The sequence below is a fragment of the Montipora foliosa genome, chromosome 2 (genome assembly GCF_036669935.1).
Source record: "Montipora foliosa isolate CH-2021 chromosome 2, ASM3666993v2, whole genome shotgun sequence".
NCBI classification, from domain to species: domain Eukaryota; kingdom Metazoa; phylum Cnidaria; class Anthozoa; order Scleractinia; family Acroporidae; genus Montipora; species Montipora foliosa.
The window spans coordinates 41,010,012-41,021,996 of NC_090870.1; the positions used below are offsets into that span (position 1 = coordinate 41,010,012).

The 11,985-nt window shown below is 36.3% G+C and overlaps 2 protein-coding genes across 3 annotated transcripts in view; one reads left to right on the forward strand and one right to left on the reverse strand.

The window, feature by feature from the left end:
• The first annotated feature begins 4,774 nt into the window (after window positions 1-4,774).
• Window positions 4,775-7,647, forward strand: LOC137993081 (uncharacterized). 2 transcript variants are annotated; one of them, XM_068838738.1, is made up of 3 exons: window positions 4,775-4,990; window positions 6,235-6,357; window positions 7,379-7,647. In XM_068838738.1, the coding sequence occupies exons 1-3, from the start codon at window positions 4,779-4,781 to the stop codon at window positions 7,473-7,475; spliced, it is 432 nt and encodes a 143-aa protein (XP_068694839.1). In that variant the 5' UTR covers window positions 4,775-4,778; the 3' UTR covers window positions 7,476-7,647. The 2 variants fall into 2 exon arrangements, with proteins under 2 accessions (XP_068694839.1, XP_068694840.1); XM_068838739.1 differs by having other exon boundaries at window positions 6,244-6,357.
• Window positions 7,648-7,746: 99 nt separating this feature from the next.
• Window positions 7,747-11,985, reverse strand: part of LOC137993080 (vesicle-trafficking protein SEC22b-like) — a 7,296-nt gene continuing 3,057 nt past the window's right edge. Inside the window, exons 2-5 of the mRNA XM_068838737.1 lie at window positions 11,144-11,253; window positions 10,356-10,516; window positions 9,730-9,876; window positions 7,747-9,487 (exon numbers count right to left, since the gene is read on the reverse strand). Of these exons, the coding sequence (XP_068694838.1) occupies window positions 9,333-9,487; window positions 9,730-9,876; window positions 10,356-10,516; window positions 11,144-11,253 (573 nt within the window). The 3' untranslated portion in view covers window positions 7,747-9,332. The remainder of the gene's footprint in view (window positions 9,488-9,729; window positions 9,877-10,355; window positions 10,517-11,143; window positions 11,254-11,985) is intronic.

Consider the following 11,985-nt stretch of genomic DNA (forward strand, 5'->3'; position numbering starts at 1 on the left):
TATGAGCTTACCTACAGTTCTAATAATAATAATAATAATAATAATAATAATGATAATGATAATGATAATAATGATAATGATAATAATAATAATAATAATAATAATAATAATAATAATAATGATAATGATAATAATAATAATAATAACAACAACAACAATAATAATAAGTTATGGTAATAGGACTGAGTGGAGTCCAATTCGGTCTGTAATCATACTAGTGATGAGAAAATCCGAGGACCGTGCAGCAGGAGTGCGATTTGTTTATCAAAAGTACGATTAAAGACCGAATTGGACGACACAAAGTCCTCACAATCGAAGAAATTGTAATTTTTGATTATGAGCTTCATGTAAGTGTCAACTGTATTTGGCGTGGGGGCACTAACTGAATTGGGGACTATGTACAAATCAACTCCAATCATATCAAATTGTAGCCTGGGTTTTTTAAGTGAGAAGCAAACCCAAGTACCAGGAGAAAAACCTCTCAGAGCAGAGTAGAGAACCAACAAACTCAACCCGCATGTGATTCCAAGTCTGGAAGTCAAACCCAGGTCACACTGGTGAGAGACTAGTGCTCTCACCACTGTGCCACCCCTGCCCCTGCAAGCATGGTGTGTATGTGGAGAATCTAGATGAAGGAACAGGGAAAGGGTGTCTTTGTTTCAAGCATAGTTAATTAATTAAATTAATAGAGGGGAATGGTTAGGAAGCTCGGCAAACATCAAAGGACCAAACAAAGATGCCAAGATTTAGGTTGGAAAGTCCACGACCGTGCACAATCTTTTGTTTTGCGCTCATACACTATGCATGAATTACGTAATCAACACGTTTCTATTGGTTAGCTCCTCAGTACGGAGTAAACAACTATTGTGTTTTGTGCACGGTCAAGGCCAGAAAAGAGAACAAAAACCTACAACAAAGAAAGTTGTCGGGTTTCATAACCATTCCCCTCTATTAACTATGTTTCAAGGCAACAGAACTACATGTATGCATCAGTTCAGTCACCTTGATGGACTCATTGTCATGCTCACAAGTTTGCTATATGTTTTTAAATTTACCTATTTTTTGAAAAGGTCAATAAAGAGGACAGTAAGAAAGAAATGCAGGAAATAGATGTTGTCGGAACTGAAAAGATCCTTAGCAGCCAAAAAGATCTTGCAATTTCTCCCCAGTACAGTGTCATTCAGACAACAGAGGAAAGTGGAACAGAATGTGATGCAGAAGATGGTGTTCATGTAATTGCTTCACCTGTGACTACCAGTAGTTCAGACCATAATGCAAATACTGTTGAACAGCTCTTGAATGATGTTCTTGATGCTGCTTGCCAAATGGTCCATTGCAGCCAGAACAAAGCAGGTACTTTAACAGGCTAAGAGTATGTGGATAGACTACTTAAAGTAAACCCTCACTTGTTTTTTTCGAGATCTGTGGACATGCCTGATTTACACATTGACCCTAAGAATATTGTGTGTATTCCTTTACCAAATCTTGTTGTTGAAGTAAATTGATAAATATTTCCAGTTTTGTGCTTCTTCATTGGTGTGCAAAGTGGAGACTGTACATGTTGTGAACAAGACCTTATATTAGTAATAGTTGACACTACAGCTGCCCCCCACTGTCAAGTATAGTTGTACACAGAATTCAATGTGTCCAGGGCCTAGGTAGGGAAATGGCCATTTACAGACACAGCAGCTTTAGCATAAGGCAATTATTGATGTTGAAGCAAGAAGAGAACAAATGAGTACTGGGTTTGGAAAACCTTGAGTGTTGCATAGTTTGGTGTTATTGGAAATGGATTATTCCAGAAAAAATCTTCAATCATTTACTAACAACACTTGCTGGTTGTGGACTGAGTCTTTTAAAGGAGAAGTTCACTCCAAAGTGACAATCCTTTTTTATTGATTAATAGAAAGATTGAAATTTTGGTTAAAAGCTGTTCTCCTCATGAACTTTTTATTAATTGATAAAAAGGATCGTCATTTTGGAGTGATCTTCTACTTTAATCCCTCAACCGGCGGGTGTAAAACACAGGTCACTTGTTGCAGGTTATTGTTTTTCCTTTTTGAAAGTAACCCTAACCCTCAATTTGGCTAATTATCAGGAATATGGTTACCCAAATTTAGGGTTTGGGGTTACTTTCAAAAAGGAAAAACAATGACCTGCAACGAGTGACCTGTGTTTTAGACCCGCCGTCCCTCAACAGTGAGTTGAGTCTGACAAATTATGGTTTTCCGAAAAACTTTGCATGTGCTTGCACAATGTTCATCAATAACATTGACAAATTGCTTCCAAAAATGAAATAAATATTGTCCATTCGCAACTCTTAATCAAACCAAAGGATTTTCCTTGTCATGAGGAGATAATTTAGTCATTTTACTACCCCTTTGTCAGAAAACAGACTTGAGACAAAGGCTGACAAAAGCTTTTTCTTACTTTCTGAGTAGCTGCTCCAATGCTCCATTGTATGGCATGTAACATGTGACGCTCTGTGACAAATGGCAAGATACTTTCAGAAATAATAATGGACTCCCTAAATGAAGATTTCAGAATTACAGATACCCCCTTGATTGTAACATTACTTTCCCATGTACGGCTCTCTGCCTTTTTCTGCTCAACGCGTCATCGGCACCAAAGACTTACTTGCGGGCATTTGGTTAGAAAATGTCGTCATTACCCATTTATTCCATGCACGCCTACATGTAGTTCTGGCTAATCGAGAATTTGTCTGGTATACAAACTATATACTACATCACTTTATGCACAGACTACTGCGGGGGCAAACACTACTCACTGCCAGTGCAGGAAGAAAGCCGTTGATATTATTGTGATTTGCTCTTTCTAGTCATGTCTACATCTCCTCTGGTGTTACAAGCAAAACTGTCAAATTAATAGAGTGTGATGTCAGAGATGATGAAATTTTAATTTTGTAATTCTAACAGCAGGAATGTAATATTATAAACTGCAATTATAAAGTTATAACTGTCACATTATTTTATTTTTGATTGATTAATTACTTTTCAAGTTCAATCTTCAGAGAGCGGTAATACACATCCAGAACTACAGAATTCCGGATTGTACTCCCTTGATACTGACATCAATAAATGTGAAAAGGAAGCTATAGCTGTTACTAAAACGTCATTGGACTGTGGTATATATTCTGCCATGGGAACTGTCTCTTTCCTTGAGAAAGCTGCAACTGAAGATGTGGTCATGGAGGGCATGAAAGAATATACTGCTGATAATGGTTCTGCATTTGCTAAAGGAAGATCCAATCAAAGTAGTCCCTCTGCAAGTCAGAGGTCACTAGACAATTTTAAACCAAAAAGTTGTTCAGAAAAACATAGAAAAGATTTCGACCATTCTGGGGGGACACTACAAAGTCTTTATGGGGCTGAAAGATATAGTCAACATGAAGTTGACAAAGATCAAAGAATTCAAAATGTCAAGGTCAATGAGCCCTTTGATTTAAAATATGATTATGAAAGAAATGAAAGCCAAAACCCTGAAGCAGAAAAATCAGCTGTTGCAAGTCCAGATATTGAAAGGATCCATGCAATAAGCACAGCAACAGGCTTGTCAGTTGAAGTAGATCTTGAACTGGGGTCTCCAAGTTTTTCTGCTAATCAAGATCCATCACAGAAAAACTGTCAACAGGAAAATAATGACTCCTTAGCAAAGACCACTGAAGTGATTTTACAAAATACTGAACCTGTTAGTGAAAAAAAGATGGATACACTTCCGTCAAAACATGGCACTGGATTTGTTAGTGTGGTTGGATTGTGCCACCTGAATAAACAACAAGGCCTTTGTGACAAAATACATTCGGAAAAACAGAGTAGTGAGATTGCAAACCTTACTGCAGAACAAACTCAAAAGAAGAGAAAGGAAAAGGTCAAAGATGTCTGGTCAGAAGTGCCTGGTTGTAATATTGGAGATAATCGGAATGACTCATCCCATTTGTACAGACATCAAGATCTTGACCAAATGGTCCCAAGTAATGAGGCCAACACTGTATCTTCAGTAAGTACCGGTACTTTCATTAAAGTGCGTACGGATTGTGGCTATATCTTCTTTCATTAGAAAGACTGTAGCAGAGTTTTGTCCTTTTAATCTGGGTAATGATACTAGTAAGAGCAAGTGGAGCTCAGATTTTACAACACTGGTTGAACAACCTCGTATGTTAAATATCCGTGCTAACTGGCTCACTTGAGTGCATCCAACCTCTAATGTCTTTTAACATCTAAAATAAAGTACGTCTCTCCAATGATTGACAGCCTAACCAAGTGCCATTTAAGTACTTTTTGTGCGATGTACAAGATACAGTGTACATGTATACAATGCATCAAGTTAACAGAAAAAGCTAGGTATTTTTTCCAGGACCATATAAGAGATAGTTAGCCAGAGGTATGTGTCATTTCCTCATGAAACAACACCAACTGCATTGCATTCTTGTTTTCAAAAAAGAAAATGATCTGTGCTTCTCACTAACTCAGTTATGAGTAAGATATTTATATATTCTGCCAACATTTCCTGCCCTGTCAAACAAGCAAAATGTTGAGAAAAAAGTGCATGGCAAAATGTTTGCTATGGGTGGAAACTTTATCTTATAAAGGAGATTAATATTGAAGGTCTTTATGTCTCAGAGTAGACAATCTGATGGAAAGGAGCTGAAATCAACAATTTGCTTGGCTCAGGATTCTTCCAATGACAACATAAATGATAAAAGATGCAATGATCAGCAGGCCATACATGTACCAGAAAGTTCCTTTACTAGCAGAAAAATGGCACTAAACAGTGCATCAGATTTGAAAAAGGAATGGTGTGCAGTGAAACATTCAGTTCCTTCATCAATTGAGCTGGTGCAAGGACTTGCGTCATGTGGCAGTGATGCAGGTATCTCGGAACTTGACTGTTTGATGGACTGTACAGACTCTCAGTTAATTCGTCTTGATTCTTCAGCTGACCAACCACCACATCAGATTCTGGAAACTCAGTAAGTATGTTAACCTTATTTTAATTTTATTAATGACTTTCCTCGTAGTAATTGGGAAAGTATCAGGTTTGAGAAATATTCCATTGGCTGGTTTACTGTGATATTAGGGACCTGAAGCAAGGATGACGACGACGATGATGGCCACGAGAACATCGTCTAAAAACATTACTTGCCATTACTGTAATAATTTTGCAATTAGTAAAGTGTGAGTCCACATTCCAAGAATAAGATTGGTGAGAACGGTGTGGATATTTAGAGAGAAATTAGTAAATTCGTTGTCAGGTGCTTGCGTCATACATATGACCTCAACTTTTATCATTTCACGTCGTTGTCAAGGCGAGAACAACAAAGAAATGTATCAAAATGTAAAACGCACAGTTGCAGAGCTATTGTTTTTGCTAATTAAACCTATTGTTTTGTGGCATCCTCATAGCTGTCGTCATTGTCCTTGCTTAATCCCCCAATTGTGTGTTTGGCAGCAGCAACTGGAAGGGGGAAAAAATGAATGGTACACTTCCATACAAAAAGTCATGTACATTAGCAAACAGTAGTGATCTTGCAACAATGGCTTGTACTCTGTGTTGACTAGCATCAAGTATAAATCCTAGAAGGGTTCATATGCCAGATCCAGATAGCTTTCTGGTTCCAATTGTTTCAATAAGGCACTAGACGGCCACTTAATACAAGTCCCAAAAATTCTTCAAGCCTGAAAGACTATTTTGTTCAATCAGTTCATTTCAGTGGCTGTGGTTTTTTTAACATAACTTGTTTCCAACACAAGGAAAAACAAAAATTGCAACAAATGAGGCAGAAAAAATTGAGGAGTACAAGAAACAAACACTACAAACCTTGCTAATGCCTTGCTTGCCAGTTTAATAGGCCTTTTGCAAAAAACTATCACATGGTACAAAATCCACCATGCTGGAGGACAAGCTCATTATTATTCCCCCACTGGGACATTAAAACAAAGAGACCTGAACCACTCAAGCTTGACTTGCCTTTGTTTTAATGTCCCAGTGGGGAAATAATAATGAGCTTGCCCTTCAGCATGGCAGATTTTGTACCATGTGATCGTTTGTTGCAAAAGGCCTATTAAATATCTGAAAGTGATCGAACACTCCTTATTGAATTACATGTTAAAATTCGTTCTGTCCATCATATCCATCCTTTGGTACACCAAACTTGCCAAAACTGTTTACCATACATGGCATACGTACTTCTTCTTACTCCTGCTGAATCTATAGCTTTTTAAGAAAGATGAATGACATTGTAGCAGACACCACAACAAAAGAGGATCAGCACAGTTTGGAGGTGCCATCTGATAATGGAATGATTAAGGGACTGATCAGTGAACTGTCTGCATTAAAGTAAGAAGTTACTATAATTGTTTTTTACTGAAGTATTACAAAATAAACTACCTTTATTTTGCTTATTGAAATGGGCTAAAATTAGGTAATGAAGTGAATCTAAACTCAACATTTTTACACCAACCCCCTTGTCCATCCTTGAAGCATGATGAATTTTGCACAAATTTTTACTTTTCAAACGTTAACAGTGTCTGGTCATGTGTCGCTTTTGACCAATGACACATTGGTGGTTATGTTGTGAAATTGACCTTGTTTTTGACAGCATACCAGCATGTTTTGTTCACACGTTCTTCAAGTTTTCAGGTTTTCCGTGAGAGCGGAGATATTGCAGCGGCTAGGAATCTAGAAAAGGTAATAAACATCTATCTCCCATGAGTTTCCAAAGGCAGGAAATGTGGAATTTGGTACACTTTACCAAGAAGAGATATGTGATTCAGCAACTACAAGAAAAAAATATATGAAACCAAAGTAAAACTAGAAGATCTCCATTGCAAAACAAGCAGAGACATTATTAGGGTGGTCATGCAAAATCCGAACGCTCTCACAAAAACCCTGAAAACTTTGAGAGTACGTGAACAAAACATGCTGGTATGCTGTCAAAAATGTTGGCAATTTCACAACATAACTGCCAACATTTCATTGGTCAAAAGTGATACACAACTGGACAAACCGTTAACGTTTCAAAAGTAAAACTTCGCGCAAAATCCGTCATGCTTCAAGGATGGATGTAAATGGTAGTATTTTGCTGTCAATTTGCAAAACAACTGAACTGTGAGAGGCATGGGTCTATCCTTGATTTGAGGTCACGAACTAACCTTCAGCCTACGGCATTGCACATTTAAAGGGCTTCAAAAGGCTTCCTCATCACGCAACCAGGGCTTAAGGATTCCACCTGGGTTGGCAGGCAAGATAGGAAAATTCCTCCGGGTCCCAGAGCCAATTAGATTGCAGGATTTGCAAAATTCCACCTGCTCACGCATTGAAAAAATAAAATGAAATTCTTTTTGATTCCTCTCCATAGCAAATTCATCATGGGTACATGGAAAGATGTGGAGACTCGAAAGAAGCAAAGACAAACAAGATTAAAGATGTTAAAAGGGAAAAAGTTAATGAAGTAATGAGAACAAGACAGGGAGTTAAGGACTTTTTTGTGTTGGTGTTTGGTTAAACTTCTGATTGTGTTAATTGTAACTATTCTATTGGATGTGTGTTGTCAAAATACATGGTAAAAGCACCCACCTAACACTCCCACTTTGATGGTATTTGAAAGTTACCGAATTGTTAACATTCCTGAAATTCAAATTTATGATACGTTTCTTGAAATTACCATTGAGGCTTTGAAGGCAAGGATTTGAAATAAAGCAACAATAAAGGCATTTCATAAACAAATAACTGATGATGTCTATTTTATTGTCATTTATAAATTCTATCTGGCTCATTTATTTACACTGGAATCAAAGATTCAAAACTTTATAATAAAATTTAGTGTCTCAAGTTCATAACAGGAACTTTTTGTAATAAATAATTATTGCATGAGATTTTTGTTATATACTGACTAATTCAAGATCAAAGCAAGTCACCTTAATAGTTATTATTCAGGATATTACATGAGCCACATTCAATAATACTATTGTGTTATTGTGTTATTGTTTGTTTTCGAGAACTTACACAACAAAAGTACTTTTCAAATATGGAAAAATGGACTACCGGTAAGCGTGATTTGAAATCAATTTTGGCACCCCTGGCCTAGCATGTAACCTTCAGAATAGTGAATCACATGCTGACAGATTATTCACTTATCGGTTGGAAGAAATGTGATTACCAAAATTAACAGTAGGTTCTTTGCCAATTAAATCCAATGCAGTGGGCACAATGAGGTAAACAATTTGTATTATTAAGATAGTGAAATAACATAATATGCACCTTCCAACATGTACGGTATCTGATTGGTCAGATGAGTGCTTCTTCCTCGAAAAAAGAAACTAAGTAAAAATAAAACAAGTACCTTGAAGCTGACAAATCTCGTCCCGAGACCTGATGCATTTGATATACATGTATAGTCTGTATTAACATCCAACACATATAAACTTATATGAATGCCATGCTCATTTCTTAAAAGCCCTGAAAATGTTTCAGCCAAAAAGCTGCTTGATAAAAAAAGATATGCATGGCATTTTCAAGTCTCCACAAATACATTCATTGCCATCAAAAAAAGTTTAAATAAAAATCAAAAGTAGTTGAAGTCTAAGGCCTGTTTTAAACGTCGCATTTTACTTGTGCCGAATCTAATACAAATGAGCGAAAACAAGAGATTTTTTTCATTTGCATTAGATTCGGCACAATGTAAGATGCAACATTTAAAAGTAGAACCTATATGTTAAATGATTCATTACTTCTCTAAGAATGCTCAGTTGATATCTGCTGCCAACTAAATTACCAGTATGTATTTTTTTTAATGGCTTAATTGATCTTATTGCAATAAGTTCAGTTATTTAAGACAAGACAGTCCAGCTACAGCACTTTCATTTCAATAGTAGGAATTAGGGAATTGGTCGTCCCCTATCAAAATAATTTAGCGTACTTTAAATACAAATAAAAAACTATTACCATGCAGGCAATTCATAAACAATGATGACATTAACGAAAAAATCTAATAAATTGACCGAATGTAAAAATGGAGACCAACAAATTCTTTTGTCTTTGTGTTAATTAGCCTGACTAGCCTCGTTAACACGTGTAAATTGAATCTTGGCTGTAAAACGAGGCTGGTTAGACTAATTAACACAAAGACAAAAGAAGAATTATTTTGTTGGCGGCCATTTTTGCATTCGGTTCTCTTCACGTTTTCTCATTAACAGGACTGTTTTATAGCTATAAATTATGTTTCATTGATGGAATCAATTAAGACATTTATTATAATTCAAACAATGTTTGAGCTAAATAAAGCTCTCTGCTTCAGAAACCTTTGCAGTTCCTCAAAACCACCAAAAACGGATATATATTACAAGCACCAAAAATATTGTTCCTATTGCTGCGTACTTGGCATAGGCAGAGCGTAGATTCAAGTATGTTGCATCTTTCTTGTATTTTTCAGACTGAAACCTTAAATTTCCTGCCTTGTCATCTAACACTAGATAAAGATAAAAAGAGAACACATTTGCTGTTTAGTAAGTTACTATCTGCTAGGAGGGGGGAATTGAAACAAGTGAGTTCATAAGTAATAAGCATTGTGACTGCTACTTCAGAGCCTAATTTGAGACATGCAAATGGATGCCTTATGCACTGCTAAAGAATTTTAGGGAGTACTGTAAGAACATTTTCTGAGCAGTTTTAATTGTGATGAATGCAAGAGGTTACAAGGAACAGAATTACCTGAAATTTGCTCTCCTCTTTGAAGAACATCATCAATGTTTTGAACCATTATTCGTTGAACATCATGGAGTTCATCATTTAATCTGTTCAAGTTTCTTCTTGCTCTTGAATCCTGGTAATTCTTTCTTGCCTTCTGAATGTATGTATCTGTAACAAGTCCATTCCAACAAAAGAGAAATGATATTTCATTACTTTTACCAGCATTGGATTTAACCTCAGTGTCTAATGATCAAAGTATTTGACTGTATCACAGTCTTCTTAGGCATCAATGGAATCACACAATAATTGTGCTTTAAAATACAATTTTAATTAAACTTACATAAACCCATTGACCCCTGAGAGTGACTTAACCCATAATGCCTGTGCATCCACATAACTTGCAGGATGTGGTAAGGAATATCAAGGTACGCTTTTTCAGCAAACAAAAGAACACTGAAACACAATGTATGGCATAGAAATCTTCTTACATAAGACTCCTTGAATACTCCTAGAATTTTATAGACAATATCCAGCACAAACCCTGTAATTATTTTATGACTGACTGAAAGCCAGTCAAAAAGTGACGAATGGCCACCCCTAGCCAAAATTCCAGTTGGAATGTTCTTGTGAAGGATGTAGATGCTCACCAAATTCAATAAAAGAGTATGGTCTCGTTGCTGTTGCAATTCGTGATCCAAATTCTCTGTAAAACTCTGATGACAACTCCTCCAAAAAACTAAAAGCTGCTCTCTTGGAGAAGGACTTTTCTGTAAGTGTTAAGTAGCATACACCATTTTCAATAATGTAACTGTTGAAAGAAGACAAAGAACCATTGTGGTTTGATAGAAATGAGACCAATTTCTATTTTTTACCCCAAGACACTTTCTTTTCCAAAGTTACCGGTATACTGTAACACTAAAAAACCCATACAACAACATTTCTTTTAACAACGAGTTAACAAAACTGAGATTTACATGTATTTTTTTCAGGCCCTGGTTTGTTAGATGAATGGGTCATCTCAAAGATGAGATCAAACTGCTATTCCATTTTTTTGAAAGAGTTTTAGTTTGCATTACAAAACATTTTGTGGCATTTCCGTCTGTTGTAGAATGAAGTCAATGAAGTATCGTGTTTTCCAAAGCAACTTACAATATAAGCAAAATGCTTTGGACATAACAACTTATCTAATTTAAAGTTGACTAAAAAATTAATTATTTCGTAATTACTGAGGAATAATGCACTGCCATGACTATCAAGTTCAAGGGACGTAATACATGATTGTAAGTTACTGTCCATAATTTTTCCTGCTTTGCATGATTATCAGCATTAGAGAAACAGTCTGAGAGGCACATGAACGTGAACTCAGGCCACTACATTGGCCAATAAACAGTGCACATATAATCTTGGAGACAAAGTTACATATTCTTGTACTGACTGAAACATCATGGATCCTGTTTCAATGCTGCTCCTTGCTGGTGAGTGGTCTGTGAGTTTCCTGAACAGCATCTTAGCTTGTGCCTGGTAGTCTTGTAAGCTTCGACTTGTCTGAAACACAAAAAAGGGATTTCAGTGGTGTCAACAGAATGAACAAGTCACTTCACTGATTTCTCTCTGTCAAAATATCATGGAAAGGAGGCAGCATGAACCAGTGGTTAGGACAGTGGATTCAAATGTGAATACTCTGGGTTCAATTTCCACTCTGGCCACCAGTTGGCTTTGCCTTCAGTGTAAGCTTGGCTGCGATAATCCAGAAAAATCGCCCAAAAATCTATCCAGATAATCTTTCAAAAAAAGTTCTAAAAATCTCAAAATTTTACCGAAAAATTCCAAAATTGTAATGCATAATATCAATGTTTAAATATCCTTTTACGTTAAAACAAGCTGCCTATACAATAGCTATTGTGGATAACATAAGTTCACTATGATTAGCAATGCCTCTATATAGCTAACTGCAACAAAATTGTGGGATACATAACTGAATGGTAAAACCATGGTGCATGAAGCCATGAAACTTCTCAGTTTTCTAATTCCAATCTGTAAAATTTATTTTTATCACATTTTACATATTTTTTGGCTCTAAAAGTTCTATAAACCTTGGAACTTGCTAATTCATCCAAAAATCTCCAATCTCTTCTAAAAAAATCTGGATTTTTGTAGCTAAGCCTACTCAGTTGTCCTGAATTCACCTCCACCACAAAATCTCAATTGGTTGCCTCCTTGAAGCTGGGTTTCCTGATGTTGTTAAATTTTTTTTTGTAGATAATGTTACCACATCTC

Bases quoted from the DNA above. Each gene is read 5' to 3' on its own strand.
- LOC137993081 (XM_068838738.1), top strand. From the start codon at position 4,779: ATGGCACTAAACAGTGCATCAGATTTGAAAAAGGAATGGTGTGCAGTG. The intron at 4,991-6,234 runs GTAAGTATGTTA...CTGAATCTATAG, and splicing joins CATCAGATTCTGGAAACTCA to CTTTTTAAGAAAGATGAATG. The intron at 6,358-7,378 runs GTAAGAAGTTAC...TCCTCTCCATAG, and splicing joins AGTGAACTGTCTGCATTAAA to CAAATTCATCATGGGTACAT.